At 54.1% G+C, this 20,354-nt stretch overlaps 1 protein-coding gene across 2 annotated transcripts in view; it reads right to left on the minus strand.

The window, feature by feature from the left end:
- Positions 1–19,527, minus strand: part of SYNM (synemin) — a 32,466-nt gene extending 12,939 nt beyond the window's left edge. For both annotated transcript variants that reach the window (XM_027957009.3, XM_015101864.4), the window contains exons 1-3: positions 18,608–19,527; positions 10,715–10,839; positions 1,458–1,522 (exon numbers count right to left, since the gene is read on the minus strand). In XM_027957009.3, the coding sequence (XP_027812810.2) occupies positions 1,458–1,522; positions 10,715–10,839; positions 18,608–19,417 (1,000 nt within the window). In that variant the 5' untranslated portion in view covers positions 19,418–19,527. The remainder of the gene's footprint in view (positions 1–1,457; positions 1,523–10,714; positions 10,840–18,607) is intronic.
- Between the last annotated feature and the right edge of the window lie 827 nt (positions 19,528–20,354).

The following is a 20,354-nucleotide window of genomic DNA, read 5'->3' on the forward strand; positions in this document are numbered from 1 at the left end:
GTGGCTGCTGGTGGTAGGAATGTAGCCTGGCCAGCAGGACCATCTACCTTGGGGGTACCCCCTCATGCCTACCCCATACCCATCTGCTGATCTGGACAGAGCCTTCTCATCCTCTGCGTCTCCCCACTGCAGCCAACCAGCTCCCTTTCAAATTCAAAAGCAAACTTGCTGGACATTGTCTAAGACCAAATTCCATCCAATCAGAGGTGACTGGAACCAAAATTATTCTGAACCCAGTGACCTATCATCCTGTGAAGTATCTAATCTGGGATGTTGCTTTTGAAAAATAAAGATGGAGGTGGTAGTTGTGTTTTTTTTTAATCTACCACCTATACAGATTGGCTATTATAAGCAAACACTCTCCTGAAAGTGGTAACCAATACATACATGTATGCCCAACACCATGATTCTGAACATGACAATACTCATGGAACTGAACTACAGAGTAGGGTGTACACCCAACACATTGTACCTAATGGACTCTGCCCTCGCTCAAGAAAGCAAGCTCTTAAAGGTTGTACAGGTCCAGGGAAGTTTTCTTTTTCTTAGTTATCTGCAGCTTCTCTGGGTCTTTCTAATGAACACCAAGTCTCTAATAGTGGGCTCTGCAGCCACAGGAAGTTTGGGCTTTGTGCTGCGGCTTTTGGCCTGGACAGAGGTCAACCTCAGGGCACTAGCTGACACTGCTGCTTGCATCGCCCTGAGCTGCCCACATGAACAAAGGCTGGTAGAAACGGTATAATCCTTTTACCTCTGCTCGCAACTTCCAGTGCTGAGCCTGCTGGACAAAGGAATACCTCCCTGGGCCGGTGTTAAAGCTGTACGTCTTTGCTCTGTAAAGGATGTTCCCTCCAAAGGGTGTGATGAGCAAATCCATCTCCATCTTCTCACTGGCTCTCCATCAGCCCTCTCCTCCCTCACCAAACTGGGTGGGAAGAACCCTCAAAACACTAGCTAGATGAAAATGAGTTAATGAAGCCCTTTCCTATACAATCTCATTTGCATGTTATTGAAACTGTGTGTATGCGTGTGTGTGTGTGTGTGTGTGTGTGTGTGTGTGCGTGCGCACACACGCATGCGTTGCTTAATCACTCAGTTATGTCTAACTCTTTGTGACTGTTTGGACTGTAGCCCACCAGGCGCCTCTGTCCATGAGATTTCCCAGGCAAGAATCCTGGAGTGGGTTGCCATTTCCTTCTCCAGGGGATCTTCCCAACCCAGGGATCAAACCCACACCTCCCGTGTCTCCTGCATTACAGGCAGATTCTTTACCCCAAGCCATTGAAACGAAAGTAAATTCTATTTGGTACTTGAGAGGTATGAATGACAGTTATCTGAAAACTCTTATCTAACCCCAACTCTTCCCGATAAATGATACTTTACTCTTTATCCATAGAATAAACCTGCGCAGATGGACAGCATCTTTACGTTAAATGATAAGCTTCCCTTATATTTACCTTGTGGCACGTTTTCAATGCACTCAATCAGTATCTCCGGATTACTCTCTCCTTCCAGTAAGGCTCTGTAAAAATTATTTTTAAAAAGCTCATTAGGAAATAGAAGATGAGAAGTGCCTCTGTAAGCTGTGGATCGGGTCGATGACACACTGGCGCAGGGTCACCGGTCTGCAGATGCCGCAGGGCATGCAAGACCACGCCAGACCTGGCTCGAGAGCACCTATCAGCCAAATGAACAAAGGGGCCGGGCCTCCAGAAGGGCTGGAGAGCCAAGGCCTTCTAGAAAGCCCCTCCAAACCCAGGGCGAGGAGGAGGGGGAGACAGAGGGATGTGGACCCAGGAGGGGAGGCCGGGGACCTGGCTTCCCTGGGGAGTGGGGAGAGGCCCATGCCTGGCAGGCCACCCCGGGCCACAGAGCCCCAGAACAGTTACTACGACCCCACCGGGGTCTCCCTGGAGTCACAGGTCAGGAGTTAACTAGGGGCAGAGGAAGGGCTGACACTTGTCTGTAAACAAGCCAGTCGGACTGCATGTGCACTTTTCCAACTGTGTTCCATGGGGACATCTTAGAGATGAAAACAACAGAGGAGAGATGGAAGGGGCAGGCAGAAAAGGAGAAAGAAGAGCTTCAGACGCCCCCTCCACCACAGCCCCCAGGGCCTCATTTCCAGGCACCATCCAGCTACCTCCTCTGATAAACATGGCAGAAAGCACTAGACTCGGGGGTTCTTTGGCCATGCCTAACTCCAAAAGTGTAAAACCGTCGCGTCTTCACCGTTATCCACGTCTAGGACTCGAAGCCCTGAAGAGAGAGCAGACGCAGGCCTCGTGGCCTCTGTGCTCCACAGTGGTTCAGCCAGACCCAGGGCCCCGAGACCCTAGGACGCAGGCTGCTCTGGGCACAACAGTTGTTCAGTTGCCAGGGCAACGTGTGAGGTCACCAAGTCAGTTCCAAGAAATACACTGCATAGGGCAAAGGGCAAGCAGAAGTGGAGCCCACTTGGAAATACTGACTGACCACTGACAGCCGGGCAGCCAAAGAGGGGAGGGCCGCCAGCGGGGACTCTGGGGTCAGGCAGAGCAGTGCCAAGTCCTGTTTGCACGGATTCAAAGGCAGTGATTCCCACACATGCGAGAGCCCCGCTGGTAGGCTGGGAAGAGGGCAGGAGCCCCCCAGCCCGCAGCCTCGGGAGAAGCAGAGATGAGGGCGAGGAGTGCCAGTCCAGATGTGCGCAGGAGGGCTCGTCGGACGTCCCGGGGCCACGCCCAGAGCCTCCCGCTCCACACCCGGAGAGCCAGGAAACCAAACACTGGCCCGCTAATCCCACACCCTCCTGACCCAGCGTGTTGGGTTCCCCGAACACAAATAGAAAATGCCGAGGTCCCTACAGGATAAAAAGGCACACGCTGACGGGAAAGTCAGCCTGTGGGGGGTGCACCCGGGATGGCACCAGCAAGAAAGGCAGCGTCCTATAGCCAAGGGGCCACGGCGGGGGTGTGGGAGCTGCTGAGAAGCCAAGGCCTATTTCAGCTCTTTCCTCCACCTCCTCAGGAGGAAGCCCCGGGTACCACAAGGTGCTCTCATTGGCTGCCCACAGCAGGCAGAAAGGGCCTGCAGGGTGTCCCGGCCAGCAGAGAAGAGATGACAGGCGGGCAGGGTGCTCGGGATAAAGATGCCCCTGCGGGAAAAACACCTTCCTTCTCCCTCACAGGGCCACGGCTTTGTTCCTCTTTCGGGGAAAACACAACTCATCACCAGACTTCTAGAGTGCAGGACCCTAAGTCGGGTGCGGTTCCTAGGGGGGGCACCAGACCTCAAGGGGTGATAGAGCCCTAACATTCCCGCCCCCAAGGCCTTTGCCAGCCCTAAGACGGCTCCGACCCTGCCATCTGTCTCCCCAACCCGCTGGGCCGACTGTGCGTATCTGGCCGACGGTGAGCAGACCGGCTGAGACGGGGGCCAGGCGGCGTGGGCCCTCGGCTGCCCTGCAAGCCACCTGGGCCTCCTTGCGGGTGCAGAGATGGTACCGTCTCACACACACTGTCGATCGAACCCCCTACGGCAGAGCCTCCAGACCACACTAATGAAAGCACAGCCAACATCGCTTGTGATTTCAGTCACAAGGCCCCGAGGGAAAGGACACCCCCCCACCCCGAGGACTCAGGCCCGCAGCAACACCCCTCCCGACGGCTGGCCCAACCAGTGGGCCTCACCTTGTTCCTCCCGGCCGCCCAGCACGGGTCTCACAGGCGGGGCCGCTGGTGCTGAACCCATGGCTCCGTGAAGCCCCCCAGACACGCGGCGCCCCGCCCCCGTGAAGCCCCCCAGACACGCGGCGCCCCGCCTTCAGTGCTGCCCACAGGACTACGGCAGAGGAAGACCCAAAACCGCGGGGCGAGGCCACGAAGGGTCGGCCCCTCCAAAGCTTTCAAAGGAATGGTTTTTAAGGAATAGAGTTGTACAGCTTTAAGAAGCAGGTCAAGCATTCTCCGGTTATTTTGGGAGCGGAGGAATAAAGCTGGCCAGAGCCACCGTGCTGCTGAGAGATGCCAACCGCCTGAATCATGGGCTATTAGTGAGCGTTTCATAAGGCCCTCAGGTTGGCAGCCTCGAGGGGCAAGAAAACAAGCACACGTGTGTGGGGAAACCAGGTCCGCGGCCTCCTTGAGGCCGCTGAGACAGGCCCATGGGTGAAGCGAGCACTGATGCGGGGGCACTGACAGACCCCCGCGGGGGCCGACAATGGTTCCCCGCTGGACCCTGCAGACAGCCCAGGGCACACACGCTGCTGGCCGCCCTGCATGCCCACCAGGCAGGGAGAAGAGTCCGGGAGGCAGAAGCTGTTTCCAGAAGCAGCCTGGGGGGAGCCTGCCCGGTCCCCGGTCCTGGTGGAGAGATGGTTCCCCAGGTGCTTCCTGACACAGCACCCGTGGTGGGGGCGGGAGGAGGGGAGGGGCTGGGAGAAGGCGCTTCCCTGCCCCCCAGCTCCAAAGAGGCTAGGGGACCGCCTGCCACTCTAGATGGGGACTGGGGACCAGAGGGTAAGGGAGGAGAGGGGGGCGGAAGTCCATCTGTAGGACCCGCATCGCCATCGGATTTGCAAAGGTCTCCCCCAGTGTTCTTGCCTGGAGAATCCCAGGGACTGGGGGCGGGGGCGGGGGTGGGCCTGGTGGGCTGCCGTCTATGGGGTCGCACAGAGTCAGCCCGACTGAAGCGACTTAGCAGCAGCAGCAGCCCCTGACACAGGCGGGTGAAAGGCCACAGGCAGGCAGTGGTGCCAGGCGCCTCTGGCCATCGCCTCTGCGCTCGGGGTGAACGCACACGTGGAAAGTCTGTCAAATCCAGACACAGAAAAAGAAAAAAAAAAAAACGGAGGCAAAAAACAAGATTAAGAATAAAGCAGAGAAGAGAAAGCACAGGGAGTGGTGAGCAGAGAAACTTCCAGAATCAGGTTGCCTGGATTCAAACCCTGCCACTTCCTAGCCCTGTGACTCCGGCAAGCTGCTCAACCCTCTGTGGCTCAGCTTCTGCATTTCTGAAACAAGGAGCACTGTTTGCGGTGCTAATCAACAGACGAGAGGTTTATGGTGCTAATTAATAAAGTGACTAGAAAGTTCTCGCAACAATGGCTATCACAGAACACGCGCTCAGTAAAGGTCAGCCATCCCCATCACCTACATCATTTTCTACTGGCCTCAGAAAAAAGCCCATTTTCCATTAATGAAAATAATTCAAGAGGGGAAGAGATTCTGGATTACCTAAAGCCACGGTTAACTGAGGGCTAATACATTTACACAATGATGTGGGGCTAATGCCCAGCTGCATCCGTTGATCCTTGATCCTAATTGTCTATCCTTAAAACTACAAGATTTTAATTTCAGGTTTTTCACCTTATAGGCAGATAAGTCTCAGCATTACACATTTTTATAAGTTTTCCCAAAGCAGGATTCAACTTTTAAAACAACAAAATATATTTATCCAAGAACTTGAGAATTTCCAAGAAATGTTTTCCTTTGAACAAATACATAAAATGGTATAGGTGGTCTTAAAAATAATGGAGCAGCCAGAAACATCATTAAAATGATAAAATTACCAGCATTAGGCGCTATCTGTATTATAAACCAAGACACTGGATATTGTCAGTTAAAACCCACCGCGTCGGCCCACTGAGATCAGATAAAGGGAGTTCTGTATGAACATCCTCCCCCAACACAGACACATCAACACAAAGACCCTAAAGGACTTTGCCATGAAGTCCCCAGACAGGAAATCTTTGTACTACACTTCAGTATCTGGCCAGGCAAGACTACCTTTAGTGTTTGAGAAATCCTTTGGCCCTGCTCTCCATTTTTCCAGGGGAAACTCTGAACTGTTATACTCTCCACTCCCAAAACATAAAAAACAAAGCCTCTTTGTAAATTCTGATGGAGATTTCATCATCTGTACCCCGGATCAGAAATCCAAGAGGGTGCCCTACTTACCCTGTTTTGTCATTTCTGGACTCAGCTTACTCTGGGTAGTTCTGCATCTTTTGTTTCAACTTTGACTATCTTCCCCCACCCCCCAATATGTTTTCTAACAGCCTACCCCTAATGATGGGGTTCTGTCCTCTCTTGGTGCGGTGGGTGGGGAGGGGGGATTCTCTATTTTTCAACTGTGTTTCTACAAATTCTCAATTTGTAGCTTGTCGGCCTGATCTTTATATCAGCAGCAAGGGGCTCAGGACATGGTGGGTTCTGAATACTGTCGTATTCCTACCCCCCTTTCCCTACCCTTCAAGGCCCAACTCAAATCCCACAAACCTTGGAAAGCTCTCAGGCTACCCTGGCCTGAAGCTCACCATTCCCTCTCTGAACCATCAGTACCAGACCCTATCACCAGCGGGAACCCACGTGCAGTATTTTCTTGGAAGGTGCATTCTATTACTTTAACATCTTCTTTGACTTTTCACCAAAACACACGTCTCCCTCTTCCCGTGACACCCCCCCACCTCCCCCTCTTCTGCATATGACGTTCAAACCTCTGCCATCCTCCAAGACCCAGATCAACGTCACCTCCCTCGAGAAACTTCCCCCGATTCTCACAACTCCCTTCTGACTCCAGAAGCCCTGCACTCGGGAACGTGTCTTATGTCCCGTGGTGTAGGAGGCTACCTCTGTCCACGTGGCCTTATCCTCAGCACCCGGCTGCACCCTTGTGACCCCCCCTGAGCAGGAATCACACCCTGCATGCGGACCGTCTCCAGAACAGCCGGAGTGCGCAGACCCCAACTCACAGAACACAGCTTCACAGGCGAGGTTCTTACCCACCCATCACATGTGCTCCTCCGTGGACAGCCCCTAAAACCAAGGTGCCCAAATGCTTGGCCTTGCTACAGACACGTTAGCTCAGTCCTCAGGTCCTTGCTTCAGCTGCCCCCTTGGCCTGAAAGGCCCTTTCCTCATGGTCTCTTCCTGGCTGCCCTCCCTGCAAGACTCAGCGCTGTCTCTTCCAGGAAGCCAGCTCTGCATGCTCCAGCAGCCCCTCGCTAGGACTGCCCGTCCTTTGTCCTGTCCTCCAGCCTGCTGGGAGACAGGCTTAGAGCTTTCTGGATGCTGCCAGGGGTCTCTGCAGACAGCAGTGTGGGGACAGGTCACCTGGGATCCTGTCACAGGAAACTCTGATCAGGGTGGGCCCAAAGCGTCCCAGGAGCTTGAGGTGCCGAATGACGCCAACACTGCAGGTCTGCAGGCCTGCATGAGCAGGGCCCCGGAACAGCGCTTCTCTGCCCTGGGTGCACCTGGCAACCACCCTTGCAGCTGAAGCACGACCACGCTCGGGCCCACCTGGCACCAGGTAACGGGAACATCTAGGACTGGGCCCAGGAGCCGCCGCTTCATCAGTTTCTCTGGGTGACGCCCACGTGCAGACGCGGCCTAGAACCAAGCCCTTGCCTGTTTCTGAGCATCTCCCCACCGTCTCTCAGCCCCTTGTAAACAAACACTCCCCTTCAGTGTGATGGTGGACAAGCATCTCCTGCCGCGCACGACACGACCTGCGACAGGCAGACGAGAGTGAGCGCAGCCATGCCCACCTGCCTCCTCCACACCCCCGTCTCGCGGCAGCCTCGGCCCAACCCGGCCCAGCCCAGGGCTCCTGCCCACTAGTGGGTTGCCATTTCCTCCTCCAGAGGGTCTTCCCAACCCAGGGATCAAACCCAGGTGAGGTTTCAGGAAGATTCTTTTACCACTGAACCAGCAGGAAGGCTATAAACTATAAGCTTGTATCTATTAATTATGCGTTATACCACTCTTATTATTTTATCGTTTCTTCTTCACGGTGAAGGTTACTGGAAAGGGTCAGACACCTGGGTTTGGAAGGGTTCACGGCACTTAAGAGCTGGCCTCCACACAGTGCAGAGTCAGCCACGCTGGGCTGCACTTCCAGCTTCCCGGAGACCAGCCCGCCCCTCCCGTGGGAAGCGTGTGGTCAGGGTGATGGTTGATGAGCAGCGCTGGGGGGCGGCCGCGACGGGGAACAGTCCAGCCGTGGGGCGGAGCAACGCTGGCTGCAGCCGTCGCCCACCTCAGCCCCCTGCACGGGGCGGCGAGCAGCCGTGTGGCGCGGGCCCCAGCACCGTGGTCCCCGCCACCCTCCGGGAGGCAGCAGAGGGAAGATCAACCTCCCAGGGACGGTGAGTCAAGGTTCATAAAGACCAAACAGGCACTTGTGAAGAGTTTTCGGACCTAGGCTCAGAATTTGGGCAGGAGCACAAAGTACCGAGAGAGTCACGTGAGACACGACAAGGATTCATCTTCAGGACACTTAGCAGTAATGGGAAATGCCAGGCTCTGGGCTGCTACAAGGGAACGGTCAGATTCAGCTGCCTGCATGCCCTTCAGGTCTGCAGGCGGCTCCTGTCTCAGAGCTGAGCCCTGGGGGCCGGGCTCCCCATCTCCCCCAAGTTCACCTGGCCTTCAGAAAGGCACAGTGACATCAGTCACCCACTTCCTGGGAAGGACTGATGCCTCCTACACTCCTAGGAGACGGCCACGTCAGTTCCTAATGGGTGAGAAAAACGGATGCCCAGCCACAGACAGGAGTGAACTCTGTCCCTGCGGATGTGAGTGAAAAAAGTTCAACTACCACCAAGAGAAAAGCTAAAAACACGCTAAGCCTTGAGGAAAGCTGAGCTGGGAGAGTTGCAAACACCTCCCAGGAAGGGGAGGCCCTGACCTCTCAGGCAAGAGGCCCACCTGTACGTGCTGACTTCCCAAGGCAGGCTGACTACAGGGAAAACAGGAAGATCCCTCCTCTGCCCCACCGCCTCATGTGGGGCTAGGCAGGGCCCGAGGCCTGTCTCAGCCTCTTGGTGCGCCTTCCTGCCATGGTGGGGGCAGAGCAAGGAAGGGGCCAGAGACACAGGGCCAGACCACCAGCAGCGCCACCCAGGCACCGAACCCACTGTGCTGGGGGAGGGCTTTTATCAGTTTTGTGAGAAGCAAGAGCCTCCTTTGACTTGAGCCAGTCTGAGAAGGGCTTCTGTCACTAACAAGTGACAAAAACCCTAATTAATGCTTCCCTCCCCCAAACAAAGCCCAACTACTTTGATGTTTTCCTTCTTAGTAAAGTTTAGCTTATCTCACTCAGCATGTGTTTGAACAGCCTGCTGATCTGATTTTGCAGCACTCACCCCATGAGGTTTCTGAGGAGAACGTGGGGAGATGGACCTTGGGAAACAGACTGGCAAGTATCGCCTCTGCCCTCCCTGGTGCCCTGACTCCCCCACCAGCTTGGCCCCGGGACCATCCCTCAATTCAGGTGGAGGGTCCGTGCCCCTGGGCAGGCCTGGCCTCTTAGTGACCTCTGTGGGTCCTGCCCAGGGCCTGCCCGACAGCCTGCTCTCTCTTCACCGATGCTAACAAGAGCTCTGGCCAAAGGCTGGCTGAAGCAGGTCTTCCAGATAGTGAAGAATCGCTGAGGCTGGCCCCAGGCTCCAGTGTGGACGCCCAGCTTACACTCGTGGGAAAGAAAGCTGCTTCTAAATGCACATCAGAGCAGCCAGGTCGCTCTGATGTTCAGAGTGAGGGTAAGATCAGGAGACCCCACAGGCAGCCCCCAGGGCGTGCTGATCCGGGCTGGGCTCCGTCCCGGCCACGTGCCCCAGCCCGGAAAGTCGGGGGTGGTGGACCTTGGTCCCCTCCTCCCTGCTCCAGGTCTAACTTGCCCATCTGCTGACGATGATGGCACTGACGACCAGGCCTCCTGGGATCAGCCAGGGCCAAGGCTCCAAAGCTCACCCACACCCATGACTGATTCACGCTCACAGCAACCGTGAGTCAGCGGGCATCAAGTCCACTTTACACGGCTTGGTGGGTACGGCACAGGCCCCACACCAGCCTGGATGCCTGCTTCTAGACCCTTCCCCCACGTGCAAAAGAGGTGTATGGCGTCCACCACCTGAAAGGCAACACAGGCAGTGAGCAACCTCAAAGGACTCAGCACTGCATCAGGCAGGCAGTGAGGGCTCAGTAACCACAGTCATCTCACAAGTGGGGTGCCTGCGTCCCTGAAAGTCCTTCCACTATAAGCATCTGCAATCTGGGCCCCCCGGTCCAGTCCTCATTGCTTAGGAAAGCTGCAGGGGGTGTGAGGTGCCACCTCAGCCAGTGATGGCTCACCCCTGGGGACAGGAGGTGGGCACTAAGGGCAAGCACCATTCTGTGACCCACAGGTCATGCCAGGGAGGCCACAGCCTCCGCCCCTCTGAGGGCTCCGTGACTGTTTCATCTGGGTCGATCAAATTCAAGTCAACATCTTCATAAACAAAGCCAGGCACCTGGAGCTCCCTGCTGATCTTTGGGCAGAGATGAGTTTCTTGAAGGATGAACCCCTGGAGACAGAGTCAGAGCCCCGGGGTTTGAACCAACAGCACAACTGGCAGATGGACTCAGACTTTCTGGGTCCGAGTCCTGGTCCTCTCCTTTCTAGGTCTGTAACTAACACGGTACCTAATCCCTAGGATCAGGGAGCTGGCATGTATAGAGCTCTTCACTGGTTCCCTAGACATGCAAAGGGCAGGCAAGGGGGCAAAACTCAGCTACTCCCAGTACCAGGGGGTGCCCGCTCTGTGATCTGAGTGGGGCCCTGCCCCCCTCCCCGCTCTGGCTCTGGACACCTGGCTTGGCCACCCTGGGGGCTGCTCCTTGCTGTGACAAAGCCACCGCACTGCACAGAGCCTGCAGGGGCTTTAAAGTGCTCAGTGCAGTGCCCTTACCTGTAGGTTGCCACCTCCAGGCTGAGGCCAGTCTTCACCTGCACGAGCTCCTGGTAGTCCCGCAGCCGGTCAGCCATGGCCAAGGTGAGGGCTGCCTTCTCATCCTCCAGGTAGGCGATCTCTCTCTAAAGAGAACAGAAGTTTTGGGGGTCAGGGGGCTGGAGCTCTGCAGGGTCCAACACAGAAAGAGATGACAAATTTCCAGATTTATTAAAAACACAGTCGTTGCAAGGACAATTTTTAAATACTGTATTTCTCCCACCTGGAAAAGTTTTTTTTTTTTTTTAATCACTTAAGGAAGATGTGATTAGCACACAGAATTTTCTGTTCATACTCCCTAATAATAAAGCTTGTAAAGCATTTCTACACCTTAGACATCAGTCAGCATAGGTAAGTAAATACAGTAACACTGGCGAAGTAAGATACTATTTAAAATAAGCCAAGACTAGAAAGCAGGGATTTTACTATATTTAAAACAGAAGTCACTCAGATCTGAAACAGAATTTTCCCCACACTCACAATTTGCCCAGTTATATAAGCTGATACAGACTTCTTTGCTTCACGTAGACAAGCTACTTTAAAATTATCTGGGAGAAATGTTACATTAATTTGACAAGAAAATATTCAGGGCATAAATGTCAAAAGTCAGACCTGGATATAAACCTTCATGACTGTTCTCATTCAGTTCAGTTGCTCAGTCGTGTCCGACTCTTTGCGACCCCATGAATCGCAGCACGCCAGGCCTCCCTGTCCATCACCAACTCCCGGAGTTCACTCAAACTTACATCCATCAAGTCACTGATGCCATCCAGCCATCTCATCCTCTGTCGTCCCCTTCTCCTCCTGGCCCCAATCCCTCCAGGCATCAGAGTCTTTTCCAAAGAGTCAACCCTTCGCATGAGGTGGCCAAAGTACTGGAGTTTCAGCTTTAGCATCATTCCTTCCAATGAACACCCAGGGTTGATCTCCTTCAGAATGGACTGGTTGGATCTCCTTGCAGTCCAAGGGACTCTCAAGAGTCTTCTCCAACACCACGGTTCAAAAGCATCAATTCTTCGGCACTCAGCTTTCTTCACAGTCCAGCTCTCACATCCATACATGACCAATGGAAAAACCACAGCCTGGACTAGACATTCTCATAGCACATGGTTAATAAGAGCTCCCAGGCACGTGTTCACATTGTCCCCATGGCAGTTCCGCTCCGGCGGGGTTAATTGCATCTGTCCGTGTCCGCCGGCTGGGAGACATCTCAGGGCGCTGCCTCCTGCACTCCCCACGCCCCTGCCTCCCCCATCCCCGTCTCTAGAAAAATGTCCTTTACATGAGTCATACAACACACAACTGGTGAACCGGATTTGAAATGAAATGACCAAGGTAATATTACTTCCTCAAAATGTACCAGTTTAAATCGACAATATATTTTAATAAACATAATGGTTTCATTTACACCATTTCCCAGTTTTGCACTGCTCTGCATTAACAGTTTTACATAGCGTTTTATAGTTATGCTGGGGAATAATTAGCTGAACAAATACTTAGAACTTTGAGTAAGTCTACATACTTTACCTTCTGGTTTGCAATGATTTCTGAATACAATTAACTAAAAAGCTTACATTCTTAGACAGTTATCTTTGTGGAATTTAAAAATTGTAAGGCTATTGGGAGAAGAAAATCTATTTTCATTTATCACATGATCCCTCCATCAAAGGCACCTGGCAACATGCTGACCGTCCGAAATCAATACAGAGTCTATGCAACTAAGGTCTCACACTGGATTCACCAAGCATGACCAGCATGTAAATGATTCTGCCTCTCATAGCAGTTCTATACATCCAAACTAATAATTGCTGCATGTTCTTTTCGTCTATATAAAGTATGCTAAAACAAAAACTGAAGCTACTTCGCTTTGAAAGCGAAAGAATAATTTTTAAGCAAAGCAGTAAATTTAAGAAGCGCTGCTGCTACTGCATCGCTTCATTCGTGTCCGACTCTGTGCGACCCCATAGACAGCAGCCCACCAGGCTCCGCCGTCCCTGGGATTCTCCAGGCAAGAACACTGGAGTGGGCTGCCATTTCCCACTAGGTAGTATCATATTGAAAAGCAGAGACATTACTTTGCCAACAAAGGTCCATCTAGTCAAGGCTATGGTTTTTCCTGTCGTCACGTATGGATGTGAGAGTTGGACTGTGAAGAAGGCTGAGCACTGAAGAATTGATGCTTTTGAACTGTGGTGTTGGAGAAGACTCTTGAGAGTCCCTTGGACTGCAGGGAGATCCAACCAGTCCATTCTGAAGGAGATCAGCCCTGGGATTTCTTTGGAAGGAATGATGCTGTAGCTGAAGCTCCAGTACTTTGGCCACCTCATGCGAAGAGTTGACTCTTTGGAAAAGACCCTGATGCTGGGAGGGATTGGGGGCAGGAGGAGAAGGGGACGACCGAGGATGAGATGGCTGGATGGCATCAGTGACTCGATGGACATAAGTCTGAGTGAACTCCGGGAGTTGGTGATGGACAGGGAGGCCTGGCGTGCTGCGATTCGTGGGGTCGCAAAGAGTCGAACACAACTGAGCGACAGAACTGAACTGCACTGAGGGTGGGTAAGTGTAAACATCCTCCAAAACTGGCATTATAAACAGGTGAAGAGGTTCATCAAAGCAGACCATTGGCCAGTCTTGATTTAAGTGACAGCTACCAGAATTTGGTCACACGTGACATTCACGTATTCTATAGCTAAGTCTCAGTGTTAAAACCCCATGTTCCCCCATTTTAGACGAAGTATAAACTCAGGTACAAGGTTACAGTATGAAATGCTGTGTAAACATAAGTATATGAATCCTTCCTACTAGAGAAAATTCTACCTAAATATTAAAATTTGATGACATATAGTAAGGTCTTTGCAGAGAAGTTCAATTATTGCTAAAATGCTTAGGAAAAGAACCAGACATATTCAATTCTCTAACCACAAACCTCCTAGGCAAGTCAAGATCTCCCAGCCATGCCAAGGAGGTGGCACGAAGATTCTTCTCCCTCCCAGGGGCCCAGAACAGTTCTGTACCCCCACAAAATAGAGGGAAAATCAAACTGTGTTTAAGTTACAATAAGAGCAGTTCCAGCCACATTCCCATGTGAGTCAAGTCTTCCTAAACTGTCAAAGGAAAACTCATTGACTTTTGGGAGCAGGAAACGTAAGAATTACTGGCTCCCAGCAGTCTCCACAGGAACTGTAACCCATCCTGCTGGTTGAATAATGTGTCATACTTGGCCTCCAGGTCTCCAGAAGTTTTCAGACACTGGGCCAGGCAAAGGCACTTGAGCCTGACACGCAGCAGTGAATTCTAACCCAGGCAGAGCAGTTTTGCCGAGTGATACAAGAGCTGGGGAAAAAGGTCACCTTTTCAGTTGCTATTTTAGAGAACTTCTGGGTGCCTCACAACAGATGATGAAATGCAAACTACACAAGGGAAAGCATGCTGCACTCAGTGTCCAAAGAATTCTCCTTTCTCTTCACCCAACTTGAGTGGCTCCTAGCTAAGCGCGTCACCCAGACACAAGGGGAAGAGCATGCAAAGGTCACCGTGAATGTTGGAGCTCGAGGGAATTTAAATACTGTGATAACCTCATTTAGATGCAAAAACGAAAAGTAAGTGTTAATAACAATGCATTGACTAGATGCTAAGTATTTGCTGCTCTGACCCAGGCTACATTCTGAACTCCAGGCTCATCATTTTATGTTATGAGAGCAGGTGGCTATCTCAGAGGCATTTCAAACCCAACTCTGCTCTCCCACCCAAGCCTGCCTTCCTGCACCAACCCCATTCCTCCAGCTCCTCTGGCCCCAAGCCCTGGAGAGGAACTTGATTTCCCCCTCTCTCCCACCATGTCCAATCCATCTGCAAAGCCTATGGGCTTCAACTTCAGGGTGAAGTCCGACCTCTGCCCTTCGCTGCTGCCCATGGCCCAGTCCTTCAGCACCTCCTGTCTTGATGGCAAGGTCTCAGAAAGAGATCGCCCTGCTCCCACCTGTGTGGTTGGAACTGCACTTATCTCAACTTACAGTCTGATTTTCCTCCTCTTATTTTGCGGGGTGCAGAACTGTTCTGGGAGGGAGAGAATTTTTGTGTTACCTCTTTGGCACGGCTCGGAGATCTCGACCTGCTTAGCAGATTTGCAGTTAGAGCACTGAATGTGTCTGATATTTTTTTTCTAAGCATTTTAACAATAATTAAATTTCTCTGCTACAGTCCACGGGGTCACAAAGAGTTGGAAACGACCAATGAGACTTAGCACGCACAAACTGCTTTGCAAAGAAGTCATGTGCAACACAGCAGCCAAGGAGACGCCATGAAACGACACAGGTCACCACTCATCTCTGCACAGAGCCCTCCAGCAGCCTTCCGCAGGCTCAGAGCGGAAGCCCAGGGCCTGCGGTGGCCCCCTCCCGCTCCCGCACGCGCCCCGGCCACACCCGCCCCTGAACACCACACTGCTTCCACATCCAGACCTGTGAGGTCAAGGTCTCGTCTGTTGAGTCTGTTATGTTCCCTGCTGTACCCCCAGGACTTTAGAGGCCAGCTTGGCACACTATGTGCTCAATGTGGGCTACTTTCATCACCCCTAGCTCACAGATGGGGAAACGGAGACACAAACATGGCAGAGCCAGAAATGAGACCGAAGCAGGGCAGCTAAACTGACTCCATTACAATCAAAAGAAAGTTCTCAGTCATTCACACCTCGGCGGTTGTGTAAGCAGTCCAGGGCAGGCCTCGAGGCTAAAAGCACACTTTCACAAGCCAAAATCTCTGTGTTTATGGGTAAGGCTGGAGTAAATCACAAACGTCTTCCAGTTTTTGCCTGAAGTCCCTTCCTGCAGACTGGGAGGCCGGGTTCAAGTGATCTGTGCTCAGTCGCTCAGTTGTGACCAACTCTTTGTGGCCCCATGAACTGTAGCCCGCCAGGCTCCCCTGTCCATGGAATCTTCAAGGCAAGAATACTGGAGTGGGTTGCCATTTCCTTCTCCAGGGGATCTTCCCAACCCAGGGATCAAACCCGTATATCTTACATCTCCTGCCTTGGCAGGCGGCTTCTTCACCACCACACCACCTGGGAAGCTTCAAGAAATCTGGACTGTACACAAATGCTGGGGGCGTGGAGGTCAGTTCATCAAACTTCTCCGGCAAATCTGAGGCAAGGGGCCTACCAGACAGGCCTAAGGCACGTAGGCCATCTGGGAAAGCCCACTTTCCCCAGGGAGGCCTGGCGAGCAGCCTTCCCCTCGAGCTGCAGATGCAGCCCAGAGCCTGGATACTGTGTGGGGGTTCCTGCCTCCAAATAGGGGTTTCCATTAAACCATTCGGGAAACAGAAGAAAGTAAATGAATGACTTAACTCTAAAACTATTCTGACAGCCGCCAGCTGGAAGGGTCTGAAAGCATTTTAGAACCGTAGATTAACAGGCACCTCTGTGCTAGTCCTTAGGAAGAACAGGGATCATCACTGTATGAAAGCAGAATGAACCCTGGTTTCAAGTCCATTTTAACAGAACAGACAGCAGAGAGGGAATACTGCCCAGTGGTTAGTTGCTCAAGTAATGAAGCTGCAATCAAATCCAGGCTTAGCTACTTACTAACTGGGTGACCTATGGGCCTCAGTTTCATCATCTGCAAGATGGGGCAAATATTGGTACCCACTTCCTAAGACTGGCATGAGGACTGAGAGTGAAAACACATGTGATGGGCTTCGTACCTGTGGCACCCAGCATACAAGAAGCTAATTCTTAATAATGAAACTTCTATTACAGTAAATTAGTTAAGTCAGGTCTTCTATTTCCAGGCTCCCCAGGGTAGCTTCTTTAGAATTTGAAGACGTCAGGAGCTTGGGGTTAAATCATCAATACTCACTCTTAAACAAAATTTCTAGCATTTCTACACTCCTTAAAAATAAAACACTAATGCTTGGTGTTGAGAGTCTTTTGGAATGCAACTTGAAATATAGTTGCTTTAAGCTAACTGACGAAAGATTCAGGGTATGAGTACGGAAATACACAGCACGATAAAGCCTGCAAGTCCTTATCGACATTTTCCTTCATCTTTACTTTAGTGGAATGAAGCAAATTCCAATAAGAGAAGTACTACTGGACAGGACAGTGGGGTCCTGGTTCTGGGTCAGGTGTGAGCCCAGGGAAGGGCCCTGGAGTCCCAGTGTCAAAGAAGGTAATCTGAACTGCGTGTCAAGTGCCCACCTCTACTGGAATCAGAGGGACTCTGCTTCTATCTGTTTCATATCTGGGGGCACACTTAGGAGTAACAGGGAGCGAAAGGGTTCTGCTGCTAAAAGGAACACTGAAACCAGAGCTCCCAGGTCCAAAATGAGCCCAGTGGGCTATGACTGGAAATGAATGGTGAGGATTGAGCCCATGAAACACGCCTCAAAAGAAGGCTTTTCCAAGGCTGCTGGCACAGCAGGGACCCTTGACATGTAGCAGGGGTTCCCTACAAAGGGGTTCAGTAGGCAGGGAGCTTGGCAGACACTTCCCTTTGGTTAAAAGCTCCATGAAAGCCTACGTTAAAGATACTTTCTAGCTTTCACTCAACACAGAACATAGGGCCCTCTGGAACTGGTATCCCTGGCCACCGTCACTGGAAAGGGAAGCTCGGTAGTGCAGAGTAAGTTCTGGAAACCAGCACACACTTCGCTACTCCCTGTCCTCACCCCAGCTACAACCCTGGCAGGAGGCTTTTGCAAACCATGACGCAAAGGCTTAAAAACCCACGATTCAAAAGACTAAGTTCCAAACAATTGGGTACTGTTTCACTTCAAGATTTGCCATCCAGACTCCAGCTCTTTGACGAGGGAAGCCCCAGGGCAGTGCTAAGGACCACAGCTGCTTCCTTTACTTCCTTCACTTCTGTTTTTAAAAAGGCACAAAATCACCCCAACACAAACTGTTAACCTGAAGCTATAAATGGTTTCCTTCCAGGTATTTCTGATTTTGTGTGGATGCGTCTTAAACTGTCATTCTAGCGCAGTCTGGGGAGAATCGGGGCTAACCGCAGACTGGGCTGGGTGTGCAGGTTATAAACCAGCCACAGGTGTCACCCTGTCAGTGTGAGAAGCCTGAGCTTCCCTTCTCTGGACGAGAAACTGTTTATAGTCCCTGCACTTGTAATAACATCCTGCCAGACACCTGCCTTAACCCAGCTTCTACCCAGAGATCTGGCATCAGCATGTACTGTGAGGAAAACATCTCTGATCAAGTTCTCTTCATTAAGATCGCTGCCCCTCCCAAAAACAAACAAGGCGGTGGCGGCCCAGGGAGCCCCGACCAGCTGCTTCCCACAGGGAAACCATTCTGGCAAAATAAAAACCCGATTTGGAAGACAATTTACGCTTTCCCCAAAGGCGTCCTACTGTGCAACGGTGCTGCCACATTGAACGACTCAGGATAAGGGCTCGGCATTGCCTAGAAACCTCGCAACGCTGGGGCCTGAGGAGGAAGGAGCTGTCACCTCTGGAAGTCACTCTGGGGGGCTTCCTGGTCGACTTTAAAGTCAACTTGGTCCCTGAAGTACAGGAAATAGCAAAGAGAACCTGGAGTCTAGGGAGTCACTGGTCAGGATGCACCCAGGCCCGCCGAGGGCTACAGAACTGACAAGCGGGGCAGGACCCCGCCCCTGGGCACGAAGAGCCACCGCGCCGCACTCCACGTCCAGCGGGGGATCCTGAGGCCGCGCCGCGGAGTCGGGCGGTCCCTTCGGCGCCGGGGTCCCCAGGGCCACTCCCTGGGCCGGGCCCGCCCGGCGGGGACGCCGCGCCCGGCCTGAATGCGGCGCCGTCCGGGGACCCGCCACCCGCCGGGCGCCCGGGGCCGGAGTGGGGGCGTTCCGGCTCACCGACCTGCCGCTCCTCGGCCTGCAGCTCGGACGCCTCGCGGACCCGCAGCAGCTCCTCCTCCAGCAGCGCCCGCAGCTGCTCCAGCTCGAGCACCTCGCGCCGCAGGTCCTCCGCCTCCCGCGCGCACAGCCGCGCCTCCTCCTCGGCCTCGCGCCGGCTCTCCCGGCCGCGCCGCAGCGCCTCCTCCAGCTCGCGCACCTCGTCCTCGTACTGCTGCACGGTCTCCCGCCAGGCCTCGGCCACCAGCAGCGCGCAGTCCTCGTGCAGCTCCCGCAGGCGCGGCGGGGGCGCGGCAGGGCCGGCGACGCGGCCGCGGTAGCGCAAGGTCAGGGCGGCGGCGCGCGAGCGAAGCTCCCGCACGTCGCGCTCGCGGGCCGCGTCCAGGCCGCGGCGCTCGGCCTGCAGGCGGCCCAGCAGCGCCTCGAGGGCGGCGCGCGCGGCCAGCTCCTCCTGCAGCTCGCGGCGCTGCGAGTCGAGCTCGGCGTCCAGGCGGCCGCGGGCGGCGCGCGCCTCCTCGCCCAGCAGCTGCAGCTCCCGCAGCTCGCGCCGCAGGGCGTCCCGCTCGCCCTCCGCCAGAGCCGTGGCCCAGCTCAGCTCGTCCAGCTGCCGCCGCAGGCCGCGCGCCTCCTCCGCGCAGCGGGCCTCCGCCTCGGCCCACAGCCCCTCTTGGCCGCGCCGGCCGCGCAGCTCCTCCTCCAGGAGCAGGTTCTCTCGCTCCAGCTCCCGCACCCGGCACACGTAGTCGTACAGCCGGGCGTTGAGCTCCTGCAGCTCGGCCTTCTCAGGACCCGTGTGAAGCCGCCAGGACAGCATCTTGCTGGGGTGCGGGGCTCCCCCGGCCGCCTGCTTCCCTCCGAACCCGGTCTTGTCCCGCCCGCCGCGCCGCCCCGGCCCCGCCGCCGCTCCGGAGGCCCGCAGACTGTGGCGCGAGCCGGCGCACCGCGGCTCCTGGTCCGCCCGGCGGGCGGGAGTGGGCGCGGCCTCCAGCCAATCAGGGCGCGGCTCGAGCGGGCGCCGTGGCCGCGCGGCGCCCCCTGCCGGCATGATCGCGGCCCCGCGCGGCCGTCCAGGCCCGGGACAGTCCGGAAAACCGCGGGCGGGCTCGCAGAAGGGATGCCCAGGTCAGTGCAGCGGCTCATTCGTGTCCGACCCTTTGCGACCCCATGGACTGCAGCACGCCAGGCCTCGCTGTCCATCACCAACTCCCGGAGTTTACCCAAACGCATGTCCATCGAGTCAGGGATGCCATCCAACCATCTCATCTTCTGTTGTCCCCTTCTCCTCCCGCCTTCAATCTTTCCCAGCATCAGGGTCTTTTCCAATGAGTCAGTTCTTCTAATCAGGTGGCCAAAGTATTGGAGTTTCAGCCTCGGCATCAGTCCTTCCAATGAACACCCAGGACTGATTTCCGCAGGGTTCCCCGTTATGGTCCTCTGTTCACCCAGGTGCACATCGCCACCTGGCCGTTGCTTGTCAGGCTGCACGGCTGCTGTGATGTCAGCACCCAGACCACTCTGGAAGTCCCACCAGGACGAGCATCTCTGCTGGGCCACACTGGGGCACTGTGGAGCGGCTCTCAGCCTGCAGGCATTTGTTCTCAGTTCCTCACCTCTCCACGTTATCAGGGCTTCTTCTATCCCACCTCCTCCCGCTTCGCAGGGTAGGAGGGCCTTCTCAGGGATCAGGGGATCTCCGGCAGGATGCTTTGCTCTGATTCACCAGGTTTTCTTTGCCCCAATGCCCTTCAGGG

The sequence above is a fragment of the Ovis aries genome, chromosome 18 (assembly GCF_016772045.2).
Source record: "Ovis aries strain OAR_USU_Benz2616 breed Rambouillet chromosome 18, ARS-UI_Ramb_v3.0, whole genome shotgun sequence".
Classification (NCBI taxonomy): domain Eukaryota; kingdom Metazoa; phylum Chordata; class Mammalia; order Artiodactyla; family Bovidae; genus Ovis; species Ovis aries.